The following is a 16,856-nucleotide window of genomic DNA, read 5'->3' as shown; positions in this document are numbered from 1 at the left end:
AGATTATCTTCTGTGTCTGTGTTAATTGGTTTCCCTTTTCTTTGTTGAAGAGGGTCTGTGCAATCCTTCTGCCTAGTCCGCCATCTTGCCCCGCCTCTGTCTAGGCATTTTTCCTGCGTCTCAAGGCTCTGCTGTGGGCACCTGACACATCCTTAACAGAGATGAGGTTATTTCCCTAAAAAGGTCTTATGAGGCATTTCACTCACCCAGGGGTATTTGCTATTTTAATTAGGTGCCAAAGGAATGAATTACTAATGGGGGAAATTTACACCCGAAGATAGACGTTTTGCTGTCTTGACGTTGTTGTTTTTATGTGCTGTGGAGTTAGTCGGACTGACTCATAGCGACCCCTCCTTGGGTTTCTGAGGCAGTATCACTACGGAAGTAGATTGCCCCATCTTCATTCTGAGGAGTGGCTGGTGGGTTTGAACTGCCAGCCTCTTGGTTAGCAGTCAAGTACCTTAGGCACTATGCTACCAGAGCTTCTGTCTTGACATTATATCTTCTAAAAAAAACCAAACGCACTGCCATTGAGTCTGACTCATAGCGACCCCATTAGATTGCCCAGTCTTTCTTCCACAGAGTGGCTGGTGGGTTTGAACCACCAACCTCTGGTCAGCAGTCTGATGCCTTAGGCACTGTTCTACCAGAGCTCCTTACTTTTCACTTTTCAACACCCCTCCCTCTCTGCCACCGCCTCCAGATTCACTATACCAAGGTCGGCGGCATCTTGGACTGCTGAAACCAGGGATTCCCCTTGGAGCTCTTCCAGATCAAACCCCCGGTGGAAATTACCAACAGCAACGGCAGCAGAAGCGGCAGCAGCACCAGGAAGGGCCGGTTGATTCCTAAGGAAAGAAAAAGAGTCATAGCACAGCATCACCACAGCAGCTCCTGTCTGTGACCTGCATCCGTGCAGAGAGCTTCACACACACCGTCCTACCTAATCCTCCTGAGAATAAGCCCATTCTACAGATTGCTGGAGGGCAGTGGTGGTCGCGGTAGAATGCTTGTCTTCCACACGGGCCACCCAAGTTCAATTCCCCAATCAGGGACCTCAAGCGCTGCCGCCACTGCCCGTCTGTCGGTGGAGGCTTGAGCGTTGCTGTGATGCTGACCAGGTTTCAGCAGAGCTTCCGGACCAAGACGGACTAACAAGAAGGGCCTGGTGACGACTTCCACAAGTCAGGCTGGGAAAACCTTAAGGATGACAGTGGTTGGATCCACACGCACCCTGGGGAAGCGGACTAGGCAGTAGTTCAGTCCATTGGGCAAGGGGTGGCCGGTTGTCAGGTGCTACCTCGACAGCAGCTAATATCCCCATGTGCTGCAGATACCAAGGTTCAGAAAGGCACAGAAACTGCCCAAAGACACACAGCGAGTGGGGCAGAAGTGGGATTTTAATCTAGAAAAGTGTTTCTGGAACTCACGTTCTTAATTTACGGAGTTCCTGAGACCAGGGGAAAAGTCCCTCTTCTGCCCGCACTGTGCACCTACCTGGGGCCTCCAGGAGAAAGCAGGTGGGCTTGGAGAACTCGCTGTATTTGAGTGTATTGAAGGTGTAGATGGTCCTGGCGCTGAGGCAGTGGTGGCCGGTTGTGGCTGGATGAAGGGGGATCTGGACTGGCTGGCCGTGGGGAGTGACTGGAAACAGGGTCTGTGTGGAGAGAGGCAGGTAAGCAGACCTGCTGTGGGGGTGACTGTGTGGCCAGGCCAGGGTGAGGTCAGTAGGCATGCTACAGCTGGGGTACCCAACCTTCTCTTCCTTTTCTGTATGAGCGAATTCAAGCAGGAGGGAGCACTTCCCAGTGCTGCTTGGTTTTGCAGCTGGATCCTGAGGTAGTCACCGCCTAGGTTTAAAATAAGCTCGGCTACTCACAGTCATTCCCACTGCACCCCACCAGACCAGACCCCCTGGTCCTCTGCTCCTTCCTCTCGCTCCCTCACTTTTAGGGGCAGATTCCTCAGGCTTCTATCTCAGAGGCTCCAACCCACTGGGAGTCATTCAGGTAGAGGACATGCCAGGGCTGCCCTGTCCAATACAGGAGCCACTGCCCACATGTGGCTACTGAGCACTTGAAATCCCAAACGGAGATGTGCTGTGAGTATAGAATTCACACGGGATTTCAAAGACTAAGTGAAAAAAAGAATGCAAACTATCTCTATAATATTTATATTAATCCCATGTTGAAATGATAACATTTTAGATTGGATGGAGTAAATAAGATCTATTATTAAAATAAACCACCCGTTTCTCTTTGGGAGCTCTGGTGGCGTAGTGCCTAAGACATTTGACTGCTAACCAGAAGGCTGGTGGTTCAAACCCACCAGCCACTCCTTGGAAGGAAGATTGGGCAATCTACTTCCGTAGAGATACCACCTCAGAAACCCAAGGAGGGGTCGCTATTTTTACTTTAGTTAAGTGGCTCCTAGCACATTTAAAATCCCGTATATGGTTTGCGTTCTATTTGTTTGGATGGTGCTAGTCTAGAACATCTGGGAGGTACTAGAAAGGCAGGGGCCACACCGGATGCATATCTATATCCCCCCAGACCACACAGGAGTGTGGAATGCTGGCTCAGTGGCAGGAAGAATGAACCAGAACAGGGGCCAGCGAACAAGAGCCCGTGGGCCAAATCCGATCTGACATCTGTTTTTATAAACAATCTTACTGAAATAAATAAAATAAAATTTACATATTGCCTTTGGAGTCATTAGGTGGCACAAAAAGTCAAGAACTCAACTACTAAACTAAAGGTTGATGGTTCAAACCCACCCAGAGACCCCTTGGAAGAAAGGCCCAACTATTTGCTTCCAAAATATCACAGCTTCAAAAATCCTATGGAACAATTCTACTCTGCACAGATGGGGTCACACAGAGTTTAACACTTTCTTTGTGCTACAATGTCAGAATTGAGTAGTTAGAACAGAAACCAGATGGCCTGCAAACCAAAAAAAAAAAAAAAACCCCAAATCCATTGCCACTGAGTCAATTCTGACTTATATCAACCCAACAGGAGAAAGCAGAACTGTCCCACAGGATTTTCAAGGCTGTAAATCTTTACAGAAGCAGACTGCCACATCTTTCTCTTACGGAGCGGCTGGTGGGTTTGAACCACCAACCTTCTGGTTAGCAGCTGAATGCTTTAAACACTGTGCTATCAGGACTCCTTATGGCCTGCAAAGCTCAAAATATTTGCTATCGGTCCCTGAAGAAGACTCTGCAGGATGGAAGAAGCAATCAGTGAATGTTTGCTGAATCAATGTTCAGTGTGTGTGTGTGTGTGTGTGTGTAGTTTGGGAAGCTGGGTTTACTGGATGCACATCCGAAGTCCTCCCTGTGATATGTAATACATGGATCCTGTTTGTCTAGCATTTTCCAAAGGCTTTATCTTCACAACAGTTGTCTATTGTTAAGGTGTAAACTTGTTTACTCATGTTTAATTTGGGGGCAAACTGAGTCTCAGAAAGATCAAAGAACTTGTCTAACAATATAGTGTAGGAAAAACTGGATATGACCTTAATGTTCAAGAGAAAGCAATTGATTTCTATGTTGACAGCCCTGCAATGGAATCTGATGTACCCCTTTACTATTATGTTGTAGAAAAATACCTCAAGATGTTTCAATATATTGTTAATTGTGTAGAGCAGGCTATAAGACAGTTTAATGATGGTCATCTTGGCAAACTATGGTCCACAGGTCATATCTGCCCCATCATGTGTTTTTGTAAATAAAGTTTTATTATAACACAGCCATGCTGATTTATTTACATGTACTGAATAACATATGGCTGCTTTTGTGATACAATGGTAGAGTTAGGATGGAGAACATCTGGCCTGCAAAGCTGCAAATACTCTCTGGCCCTTTGCAGAAAAATTTTGCTGACCCCTGCCGTAAACACACACACCCCTGCTGTAAACACACACACACAGACATGCACACATGAACACACAAGAAAACAAGCCTGGAAGTGGATATACATTAAAGCCCTATCTCCAGGTACTTCTGGTTTTCTTTTTACAGCTTATCTGTAATTTCTGATTTTTCTGTAATGAATGAGGTGACTTGGCATGTAGGGCTCCTGTAGCTTAACCTACTTCAGCCAGATTTTACTGGGGAGGTTTCAGAATTGAAAAATGAACAAAAACTGCTGTGCTGTTGCCCCTGTGGCATGCAGGAGTAAGATGTCTTATATGTGGCCTCTCTGGGGAAGGAGGACAGGGTGGGGTAGAGGCTAGTCACTGCTTGGCCCTTGGATCTCCATCAGGATGGGCCTTGGCTTCTTTTGTTTTCTGAGACATTCTCAGACATGAGCCACTGAGATGTGACTCAGCTGGGCTGTGGACAGGGGGTGACTGTTAAGAGTTGGGGATATGCTGGGGAAGGCTTCCTGAAGGTGTACAGGGAGCAGACTGGGAGAGTGAGGGGCATCAAAGTTTTGTGGGGTGAGAGGTCCAGTCTGGGGCAGGGCAGGGGTTTCTCACCTTGTTCCTGGTCCCTTGCTTCCAGAAATGCACCTCGTACTTTAGATCCGCCATGGGCACGCACTGGGGTAGCTGGTAGGTGGCAAAGATGCTCAGGATCTCCTCCACGCGAGTGAAGACAAGAGTGGGTGGGGCCGGCTCCACTGGCAGAAACAGAAACAAAACAGGACCACTCAGTACCTCCCACGGGCCACAATGTGTCTACCCCTGCCCTCGGGTAGGCCTGCTCCTCACGCAGCCCAGAGAGGGGAAAGCAGCATTACCATTTGTTAACATCTACTGTGCACCACTTAGTCATTTTATTTACACTTCACGGGGACCAAAAAAAAAAACCTTACTGCCATGGAGTGGGATCTGACTCATAGCGACCACTCCTTGGGTTTCTGAGGCAGTATTGCTACGGAAGTGGATTGCCCAACCTTCTTTCTGAGGAGTGGCCAGTGGGTTTGAACCACCAGCCTCTGGTTAGCAGTCAAATGCCTTAGGCACTGTGCCACCAGAGCTCCCATCATGGGGACAGAGGGCGATATCGCTATTACCATTTTATAGAAGGGGAAACTGAAGCTTTTGTTTATCTGAGAGTGTCTGAATTTCTTCTTCACTTTTGAAGAACATTTTGCCAGTCATAAATTCTTGGTTGACAGTTTTTTTTTTTTTTTTTTTTAAAGGAAAAACAAAACAAAACAAAAAAACCCTTAAATTTAAATATGTCTTCCTACCACCTTCTGGTCTCCATGGTTTCTGATGAGAAAATATGGCTGTTAATTCTATTGAGAATCTATTGCATGTGAAGAGTCCCTTCTGTCTTGCTCTGCTTTCAAGATCCTCTCTTTGTCTTTAGTTTTTGACAGTTTGATTATAAGGTGTCTTTGTGTGTATTTCTTTGAGTTTATCTTACTAATAGTCAGTTGACCTTCTTGGATGTGTAGATTCATGTCTTTCATCAAATTTGGGAAGTTTTTGATCATTTCTTCAAATACTCTTTCTACTTCTTTCTCTTCCTCTTCTGGGACTCCTATAATGTGTATATTGGTCCTTGTGATGATACACAACAAGTCCCCTAGTCTCTGTTCATATTTCTTCATTTTTTTTTTCCTGATCTTAACACTAGATAATTTCAGTTGTCTTATCTTTGAGTTCGTGGATTCAATTTTTCCTTTCTGCCTCATCTTTCTTTCTCTCTTTTTAAATAAACTTGATTGCCGCTCTGTATCCTTCCCTCCATGCTTCTAAGCCCTTATTCCTATCCATCCAATGACTGATTGGTTCATCTACCATTCTTCTAGCCAGACAGCTCTCCTGCCTGCCTTCCCATCCTTCTTTCCTTAGTCCTCCCCATTCATCCATCCTTCTTTTCTTCCCAATCATCCTTCTTTCCTTGTTTTCTGTCTTTTTAGCCAAAATGCCTCCCTTGCTACCCATCTTTTCACTTGTACTTTCTTCCTTCCTTTTATCTAACCACTCACTACTTGTCTCCTCTCCCAGCCTTCCCATCCATTCATTCTTCTTTTCTTTCCTATAGATCTATACATCTTTCCTTCTTGTCTTTCCTTATTGCCCTTCCTGGATGACCAGCCTTCCTTCTATACTCTCTATCCCTGAGCCACCCATGCACCTTTTCTTCCTATTCCCCACCTGTCCATTCATAAGTTTGCTTCCTAACAAGCATCTGTTCTATCATCCAACCTCTTCCCTTCCCATTCATCCATCACTCCCTCTTCCATTCCATAGTCCCTTTCTTCTTACCATCTACCCATCTCCTTCTTTTATCCATCCAGCCAGCAAGTTCCTTTCTATTCAAATAAAATAACCTTTTCTCCCTCCTCTATCATCCTTTCCTACAATTCAATCCTTTCATTCAATCCTCCTTCTCCTTTCTTCAGACGTTATTTTGACTGCAAATTGTTTGTGAAGCCTGGACAACAACTTGTAAGGTCCATGAGGGCACTGCCTGGGTATTATTCACTCTCTGTTATTATTCTTCCTCTACTCTTAAGCCTGACCCAATGTCTTCTTGTCCAAGGTCATAAAATCCAAATTCCCATCCTATTTCTACACTTACTATAACTGTGTATCTAGGCAAGTTACTTAGCTTCTGTGAGCCTCACTTTATTTATTTATTTATTAAAGGACAATAAGAATAAATCTCACAGGTTTTTTATGAAGAGTAGAAATAAAATAATCTGGGGAAAAACCCAGTGTTAATATTGGTGGTTTTTGAACATGGTAATTGTAAGTGACATTTTTCTCTATTTTTATCTTCTTTCTCCCCAAAATTTCCACAGTGTACTGAAATTACTTTTGAACCAGAACAAAAAAGAAACTTTTTCCTTAAAGTGAGAATTTGAACATTAAAAAAAAAAAAAAAGAAAAGGGAGCGGGGGAGTGGTGCCAGGGGAAATGAATATGTAATATGCCTTGTCAGGAAATGTGGTTAGTTGTCTGGCCCTATATCCCACCAAGTCAGTGTAAGCTGAATTGCTGGAGCTGACTGGCTGGAACTCCCCTAAATCCCCACCACGAAGTCAGGTTATTCAGACATGAGCCTGGGCCCATGGCAATCTGCCCCAGAAAGTTGCCCTCTGCTTTGGGGAAATGGGAGAGAAAGGGCTAAGGCAGCAGTGACACTGAGCAAAGTTCCTGGACAGAGAGCCAACTTGTCCAGTCCCTTACCCACAGAATTACCTTCAAAAAAGTAATCCAGGTACTTAGACTCCATCCAGGGGGACTTGGCACTGGGAGAAACCGCCTGCACACGTCCCTTGAACTTGTTGTACAGGTCTTGTTTCTCCAGGCACATCAGGGAACACACTAGCTCCTTGGTTCCTGCACACTTTTTCACTTTTCGCCAACGTTTGGGGGTCGGAGAGCTGGGGGAAGAGACAGGAGAGCTTAGGCCATGTACTCAGCCTCTCAGGGCTAAGGGAAGGAAACTTAGTGATCATATGATCACTTGTCCCTCCACTCGGCCTGCTGTCCATCTGTCCATCAGCCAACCATCCAGGTAGCCACTGGCTGAGACAGAGAGTCTGGTTAGGCCTTCAGGCTCTGGAGCCAGACAGACATGGATGGAACTCCTGGTTCTCCTCCTTCCTAGTTCTGGGACCTGAGACAGATCATTTTCCCTAAGCCTCAGTCTTTTTATTTCTAACTATGGGTAATACTGCCTCCCTCACAGGGCTGTTGTAGTAGCTACTATTGCCAGTAATTCTAACAATTTTGCCATATGTTTACTCATTCAGGCACTTATGGAGAACCTGCTTATACCAGGCACAGTGCTGGGTGATGTTAGAGGGGAAACACAAGTGCATGACTAGTTTCCTGAGACCACTGAAGCTCAAAGGAGGGAGGTCAGCGATGACCACATACTATGCGCTGGGCATTGTTCTAGGCAGTGCATGAAACAGATGAGGTCCTGTCCTCCGGAATTTACACCCTGGACAAGAGACAATAATCATATCAACAAGATAAATTCAGGAGCTAGTGAGCTCAAGAAGGAAGATAAAGTAGGGTATTGTGGGAGTGACTCCTTTGGAAAGAAGGCTCTGAGGAGGCTCCTTTGAAGTCAAGACCTAAACGATGATGAGAAGGGAGCCAGGTAGAGGGCTGGGGCAAGAACAGTAAAAGCCAAAGCCCTGCAATGGAATGAGCTTGACCTGTTTCCTGTTTGGAAAAAATGTAAGAAGTCCAGTATGGCCAAAGCCTGGGGGCAAGGGACAGAGAGGCTTGTTCAGACTGGTGATAGATGTGGGGGAGGGGGAGAGGAAGGTGGGACAGATCAGGCAGACCCTCCGAGGTCTTGGAAAGGAGTCTGGATTTTATTTCAAGTGTGGTGGAAAGCCACTGGAAGGTTTTGAATAGAGGGACTCAGGTGACTTAATTTGTTTTTATAAGGTCATTCTGGTTTAAAGGAAAAAAAAAAAAAAATAGCAAGGAGCTCTGGTAGCACAGGGTCTAAGGCATCTGACTGCTAATCAGAAGATTGGTGGTTCAAACCCACTAGCCACTCCGTGGAAGGAAGACTGGGCAATTTACTTCCACAAAGATTCATAACCTCAGAAACCCAAAGTGGGTCATTATAAGTCAGAATCGACTCGATGGCAGTGGGTTTTGGTTAGGAGGCTACAGCAGTGGCCCAGGACAGAAAAATGGTGGAGAGGCAGTGGACTCAGGACATATTCTGGAAGTAAAGCTGATAGGATTTGCTCACAGATTAGATGCTAAAGAAGAGGAAAAGAAGAATCAAGGACAACTCCTAGGTTTGGAAACTGAGCAGTGGGTGAAAACGTAGGAGGTTGAGGGGAGGGTGGGCAAAGGGAACAAAGTTTTGAGAGGAATCAACACCTCATTTTGTTTCCTGATGGAAAGAGATGTTGTTGTTGTTGTTGTCGTTATGTGCCGTCGAGTCGGACCCGACTCATAGCGACCCCTCCTTGGTTTCTGAGGCAGTATCACTATGGAAGTAGATTGCCCCATCTTCCTTCCGAGGAGTAACTGGTGGGTTGGAACTGCCAGCCTTCCGGTTAGCAGTCAAGTGCCTTAGCCACTATGCTACCAGAGCTCCCAATGGAAAGAGATACACTATGTCAAAATTAAAAAAAAAAAAAAAAAGAAACTGATGTAGTTATATTAATATGTGACAAAATAAAGACTTTAAAGCCCCAAATCAAACCTACTGCCATCAAGTCAATTCTGACTAATTGCAACCCCCAATGGGTTTCCAAGGCTGTAAATCTTCACAGAAGCAGACTGCCTCATCTTTCTTCCATGGAGCAGCTGGTGGGGTTGAACCAACGACCTTTTTGGTTATCAGCCAAATGCCTTAACCACTACACCACTAGAGCTCCTTTTAAAGCCCAATGTAATACTAAAATACATGTATCTGACAAACGATTTATATCTACAATAAAGAACTCTTAAAACTCTGTAAGAAGATGAACTACACAATAAAAAAAAAAACAGGCAAAAGAGCTGAATAATTGCTTCACAAGAGAAGATAGATGAATGGCCAATAGGCATGTGAGCTCAACATCATTAGTTATCAGGGAACACAAAGTCAAAATGAGTATAAAAACAGTTCAGGGCATCGGACCTCCTCTAACTTCACAAGGAGGGAGAATCACCCCTCAGTCCAAAGCTGATGCCTATGAGGTGGAGGTCAGACATGCCTCCACCTTCCAATTTCTTACCAACTCTGACACCAACTGTTCTTCCCACGGCATTCTCTCCGTCTCAGCTGAGTTCGATAATTCGTTGCAGTGGCCACACAGAACTCACACTCACAGTTACGGGGTTTATTAAGAAAGTCACAGGTTACAACTCCAGATCAGGATCACCAGCTTGCAACTCAGGATCAGAGTCAGCAAGGACAGCCTCAGCCTTTGGCCTCTGCCCTGCTTGGGGTAAGTTACAAACCTCTTTTAGTTCTTCTGATAAGTTCCTGGAAGCGCCCCACTCTGCCAACAAGCCTCTTGCCCAAAGGTGCACAGCTCTCTCACTCCCAGTGTCACCAAGCCTAGCTCCACCAACAAGTGCCTGGAGGCACCCTATTCTGAAAGCAAGCCTCCTAGCCTAAGGCACTCAGCTCTCTTACTCCAAAGGTCCACACGCCCACTATAGTTGCTTCTCTTGATGGGCCAGGAAACCTGCCGCAGCCATCTTGCATGGTCTCCTGGTTCTACTCATGCTGGATCCTGCCATGCTTCCTGCTGTTTCTTGCCATCTCTGGTGACACAGCTCTCTGTCTCTTGGGCCTGGGAGGTTCTTAGGGCAGGGATCCCAAGTCCAAAGGACATGCTCCACTCCTGCCTCTTCTTGATGGTAGTGAAGTCCCCTCTATCTGCTTCTGGGATTGGCGCCCTTTAAGACTAACAGAATGGCAAAAGTGACCAATCCCCTCACAGGATTCTGTACAACTTATTTTCATTATTACCAAGCTGTCCAATCCCCTTGATGGGCCACAAACACTTTATTTGAATGTTGTTGTTGTTAGGTGCTTGTCCAGTGGGTTCTGATTCTTAGCTGCCCCATGTACAACAGAACAAAAAACTGCCTGGTCATGTGCCATCCTCACAATCTTTGCCGTATTTGAGCGCATCATTGTAGCCACTGTGTCAATCCATCTCATTGAGGGTCTTCCCTCTTTCACTGACCCTCTACTTTACCAAGACTGGTTGCTTCTGACATGACCAAAGTATAAGACATGAAGTCTGGCCATTCTTGCTTCTGAGGAGCATTCCATCATACTTCCTCCAAGACAGAGTTGTTCATCCTTCTCACAGTCCATAGTGCATTCAATATACTTTACGAACATCATGATTCAAATGCATCAATCCTTCTGCAGTCTTTCTTCTTCACTGTCCAATTCTCACATGCATGTGAGGCTACTGAAAACACTTGGGTCAGGTGCACCTTAATCTGCAAAGTGACATTTTTGCTCTTTAACACTACCAAAACTCACTGTGAGAGTCAATTCCAACTCACAGTGACCCTACACGACAGAGTAGAACTGCTCCATAGGGTTTCCAAGGCTGTATATCTTAACAGAAGCAGAGTGCCTCATCTTTCTTCCACAGAGCAGCTGGTGGGTTCAAATCACTTATCTTTTGGTAAGCAGCCCAATGCTTTGACCATTGCACCAACAGAGCTCCTCATTTAACATTTTAAAGAGGTCTTTTACAGAGACCTCAGATAAGCAAAGCACTATTAAAGAAGAACAAAGTAGGAGGTCTCATACTCCTGGATCTCAAAACCCAATACACACCCACAGTAGTCAAAACAGCCTGGTACTGGTACAATGACCAAATACCACATAGACCAGTGGAACAGAATTGAGAACCCAGAAATAGATCCATCAACCTATACTCATTGTTGTCGAGTCGGCCCCAACTCTTAGTGACCCCTCCTTGGGTTTCCAAGGCAGTATCTCTATGGAAGTAGATTGCCCAATCTTCCTTCTGAGGAGTGGCTGGTGGGTTTGACCCACCAACCTTCTGGTTAGCAGTCAAATGCCTTAGGCCACCAGATCTTCCATTGACCTATGGTCAGCTGATTTTTGACAAAGAGCTGAAATCTATTACATGAGGAAAAAATGGTCTCTTTAACAAATGGCGCTGGCAAAACTGGATATCCATTGCAGAAAAAATGAAACAAGATCCATACCTCACAGCATACACAAAAACTAACTCCAGATGGATCAAAGACTTAAATGTGAAACGTAAAACTATAAAGGAAAAAATAAGGGCAAATTTAGGGGCCCTAATATATGACATAAATAGACTGTCAAGCACAACCCAAAATGCACAAACAGCAGAAGAGAAACTAGATGAATGGGACCTTCTGAAAATTAAATTTGTATGTGCTTCAAAGGACTTCTCCAAAAGAGTCAAAAGAGAACTTACAGATTGGGAAAAAAAAAATATTTAGCAATGACATATTCGACAAAGGACTCATCTCTAGAATTTATAGAAAACTCCAACACCTCAACAACAAAAAAACAAATAATCCAATTAAAAAATGGGCAGAAGACATAAATAGACACTTCACCAAAGAGGATATTCAACCAGCCAACAAACACAAAGAAATGTTCACGATCATTAGCCATTGGTTTCCAAGGCAGTATCATTATGGAAGTAGATTGCCCAATCTTCCTTCCAAGGAGTGGCTGGTGGGTTTGAACTGCAGCCTTCTGGTTAACAGTCAAATGCCTTAGGCACTACGCCAGAGAGATGCAAATCAAAACAATAATGAGATACCATCTTGCCCCAGCACTAATAGCAAAGTTCAACAAGACAGAAAATAAGAAACGCTGGTGAAGATGTAGATAGATTGGGACTCTCACGTTCAGTTCTCAGATGCATGTGAGGCTATGAAAACACTTGGGTCAGGTGCGCCTTAGTCTGCAAAGTGACATCTTTGCTCTTTAACACTACCAAAACTCACTGTGAGAGTCAATTCCAACTCACAGTGACCTTACAGGACAGAGTAGAACTTCTCCATAGGGTTTCCAAGGCTGTATATCTTAACGGAAGCAGACTGGATTGCTGGTGGGGCTGTCAAATGATACAACCATTGTGGAAAGCAGTACGGTGATTCCTTAAAAAGTTGGAATTAGAAGTACCATTTGACCCAGCAATCCCATTACTAGGTATATATCCTAAAGAAGTGAGAGCCAGGATTAGAACAGTTATATGCACACCCATGTTCATTGTAGCACTATTCACAATAGCAAAAAGATGGAAACCACCTAGGTGCCCATCAACAGAAGAATGGATAGACAAACTATGGTACATACACACGACGGAATATTATGCAACACTAAAGAATAACATAGAATCTACAAAACACTGCATAATATGGATGAAGTTGAAGGACATTATGCTGAGTGAAATAAATCAGTCACAGGAGGATAAATATTGTATTAGTTCATTATTGTAAAAAGTCAAGAAAATGTTTATATATGGAAGGAAACTTTCTTTGCTGGTTACCAGGGGTGGGAGGGGAGGGGAGAGAACACTGCTACATAGGGAGAGACAAGTATTGATTTGGGTGAAGGGAAGGGCAATGTACCAAATGTGAGTGATGAACATAATGGCACTGAGGAAGAGGAAGACATAGAGAGGTGCATGGAAGGTATAGACAACAAAGATGAACCCTTTTGCATGTACAGTACTGTGTTGTCAGTGATGGCAAGCATTGATCTACAGGTGGATAGATGAGTGGACAGCCTGAATGACCAGAAATGTCTAGGCAGAGGGGAGTGTGTCCATAACTATGTATAAGGTTAGCAGACAATGTTTCTACATATGCATTTGTATGCAATGTAAGAATGTCCAGGTGTATCGTAGAGCTGACAAGGGGCATGGTTGTGGTGGCTTCTTGCCACAGCCAGCTACCCAGAGGGAGTGAGTAAGTTGGACCTGTGGGCCTGGGACAATGGTTGCAGGGGACATCAAGCTCAACTGACATAACATACTACACAAAAACATTGTTCTACATCCTACTTTGGTGAGTAGCGACTAGGATCTTAAAAGCTTTTAAGCAGCTGTCTAGATGCAATGATGGGTCTCTCCTTGTCTAGAGCAAAGAAGAATGTAGAAAACCAAAGATGCATGGAAACAATTAGTCCGAGGGACTGATAGACCATGTGATCCTCAGCCTATATGACTATGAGACGAGAAGAACTAGATCCCAGCTACCCCTGTCAACTACTCAGAAGGGGATTGGTCCAGAAGATCGTGGATAGAGTGGGAGAACAATGTGCAACAACATTCAAAATCACACACACACACACATACAAAAAAAAAAAAGAAAAGAAAAAGAAAAAGAGCAGGTTTGCTGGTCTGATAGAGCCTGGTGAGACCCCTGAGACTATGGCCCCTAGCCATTCTTGAGGTCTGGAATTGAACTCACTCCTGTGGCTTCCAGCCAAACAATAGATAGGCATATGGGGTGAACAATTACATCAGGTAGATACACTCTTTGGAGTGATCAATCACAGGAGAACAGAAGAGCAGTGTTTGCAAGGGAGGCAGCTCAGGGGGTGGGAGTGCATGGGAGGCAAGGACACAGGGAAGAGGTTAACTATGGGGAGGAAGTGGGAAGAGAGCTGTTACATTGTGGGGAATTGCAGTCAATGTCATGAGACAAAATGTGTATGAACTGATATATAGAAAATAAATTTGCTCTGTAAACTTTCACCCAAATCACAATAATTTTTTTTTTTTTTTAAAAAGAGATCTTTTGTAGCAGATTTGCCCAATATAAAACATTTGATTTCTTGACTGCTGCTTCCATGGGCATTGATTGTTGATCTAAGTAAAATGAAATCCTTGACAACTTCAATCTTTTTTCCATTTATCATGATGTTACTTATTGGTCTAGTTGTAAGGATTTCTGTTTTCTTTATGTTGAGGTGTAATCATAACTGAAAGCAATAGTCTTTGATCTTCATCAGTAAATACTTCAATTCCTCTTTACTTTCAGCAAGCAGGGTTGTGTCATCTGCATATCACAGGTTGTTAATGAATTTTCCCCCAATCCTGACACTGTATTCTTCATTTAGTCCAGCCTCTCAGATTATTTGCTCAACATAGGGATTGAATAAATGTGGTAAAAGGATATAATCCTGATGCATACCTTTCCAGATTTTCAGCCAAGCCATAACCCCTTGTTCTGTTTGAACAACACCCTCCTAGTCTATGTACAGATTCCGCATGAGCACAATTAAGTGTTCTGGAATCCCCATTTTTCCCAATGTAATTTATTATGATCCACACAGTTGAATGCCTTTGCATAGTCAATAAAACACAGTAAACATCGTTCTGGTATTCTCTGCTTTCAGCCAAGATCCATCTGACATCAGCAATATCTCTTGTTCCACACCCTCTTCTGAATCCAGCTTCAATTTCTGGCAGTGCCCTGTCAATATACTTCTGCAACCATTTGTAAATTATCTTCAGCAAAATTTTACTTGCATGTGATATTAATTATATTATTTGATAGTTTCTGCATTCTGTTGGATCACCTTTCTTTGGTATGGACACAAACATGGATCTCTCCCAGTTGGTTGGTCAGGTAGTTATCTTCCAATTTCCTTGGCATAAATGAGTGAGTGACTTCAAGACTGAATCTGTTTGTTGAAGCATCTCAATGGGTATTCTGTCAATTCCTGGAGCCTTGTTTTTGGCCAATTCCTTCAGTGCAGCTTGGACTTCTTCCTTCAATACCATTGGTTCTTGATCATATGCTACCTCTTGAAATGGTTGAACATTGACCAATTATTTTTTACAGTAATTCTTTATTCCTTCCATCTTCCTTTGATGCTTCCTGCATTGTTCAATATTTTGTCCATAGAATCCTTCAATATTGCAACTCAAGGCTTGAATTATCTCTTTAGTTCTTTCAGCTTGAGAAGTGCCAAATGTGTTCTTCCCCTTTGATTTTCTAACTCCAGGTTTTTGTATATTTCATTATGATACTTTGTCTCCTCAAGCTGCCCTTTGGAATCATCTGTTCAGCTTGTTTACTTCCTCATTTCTTTCATTTGCTTTAGCTACTCTCCATTCAAGGGCAAGTTTCAGAGTCTCTTCTGACATCCATTTTGGTCTTCTCTTCCGGAGGCTTTTTAATGACCTTTTGCTTCTTCATGGATGATGTTCTTGATGTCATCCCACAACTAACTCATCTAGTCTTGGTCACTGGTGTTCAAGGCATCAAATCTGTTCTTCAGATGGTCTCTAAATTCAGGTAAGATATACTCACGGTCATATTTTGGCTCTCATGGACTTGTTTTAATTTTCTTCAACTTCAACTTCAACTTGCATATGAACAATTGATGATCTGTTGTAGTCAGCCCCTGACTTTGTTCTGACTGACGATATTGATTAAGTGTCTCCATTGTCTCTTTCCACAGATGTAGTTGATTTTATTCCTGTATATTCCATTTGGCAAGGTCCAGGTGTATAGTCATGATTTATGTTGTTGAGAAAAGGCATTTGCAATGAATAAGTCATTGATTGTGTAAAATTCTATCATGCCATCTGCAGCATCATTTCTATCACCAAGGGAAGGACACAGGGAAGAGGTAACTACAGGGAGGAAGTGGGAAGAGAGCTGTTACTTTGTGGGGAATTGCAGTCAATGTCATAAGACAAAATGTGTATGAACTGCTGTGTGGAAAATGAATTTGTTCCGTGAACTTTCACTCAAATCACAATTAAAAAAAAAAAAAAAAAAAAGACAACTCCAAGCCCAGATGGTTGTAGAGATGAGTTTTAAAAAATATTCAAGAAACAAGTAATGTGAAACTTACAAAATTCTTTCAGAGAAGAGAAAAAGAGAAACACTCCCCAATTCATTTCCTATCAAAACGTGCAGTTCCCCACATTAATATGCTGAAAGATGGAAAATTTTAGTAGAATTCAAAACTCATTCATGATTTAAAAAAGTAATTTCCTTAGCCTGATAAAATGTGTTTAGTAAACCTTGAAGGACATTAAAGTTAAAATCAGGTCTTTTGCTTCCAGAAGGTTGGGCATTCTACTTCCATAGTGATACTGCCTCCAAAACCCAAGGAGGGGTCGCTAAGAGTCACGTCCGACTTGATGACATATAACAACAACAACGTGACAAAGCAGTTGGTATGTGTTCTAGTTACCTAGTGCCACTTTTTCAGGAATATACCACAAATGGGATGGCCTTAACAAACAGGAGTTTATTTTCTTACAGTTTGGAGGCTTCAAGTCCAAGTTCAAAGTGCCAGGCTCTAGGGGCTGGGTGACAGCCTCTCAGCCTTGGGCTTCAGCTCTGCTTCCTGTTCCCGGCCCACTGAAGCTAGAGGCTTTTCTTCACTCAGACAGCTGCTGGCTGCT

General features: G+C 43.6%; 1 protein-coding gene across 1 annotated transcript in view; it reads right to left on the bottom strand.

The window, feature by feature from the left end:
• Positions 1–16,856, bottom strand: part of LOC103192820 (interferon lambda receptor 1) — a 35,275-nt gene that overhangs the window by 2,172 nt on the left and 16,247 nt on the right. The window contains 4 exon segments of the mRNA XM_042780274.1: positions 715–848; positions 1,498–1,657; positions 4,486–4,628; positions 7,171–7,355. Coding sequence (XP_042636208.1) covers positions 715–848; positions 1,498–1,657; positions 4,486–4,628; positions 7,171–7,355 — 622 coding nt within the window.

The sequence above is a fragment of the Orycteropus afer genome, unplaced genomic scaffold (assembly GCF_000298275.1).
Source record: "Orycteropus afer afer isolate SDZICR_OR568_19922 unplaced genomic scaffold, OryAfe1.0 scaffold00031, whole genome shotgun sequence".
Taxonomy (NCBI): Eukaryota; Metazoa; Chordata; class Mammalia; order Tubulidentata; family Orycteropodidae; genus Orycteropus; species Orycteropus afer.
The sequence above is the reverse complement of the archived record's forward strand: the minus strand, read 5'-3'. Positions and strand labels throughout refer to the sequence as shown.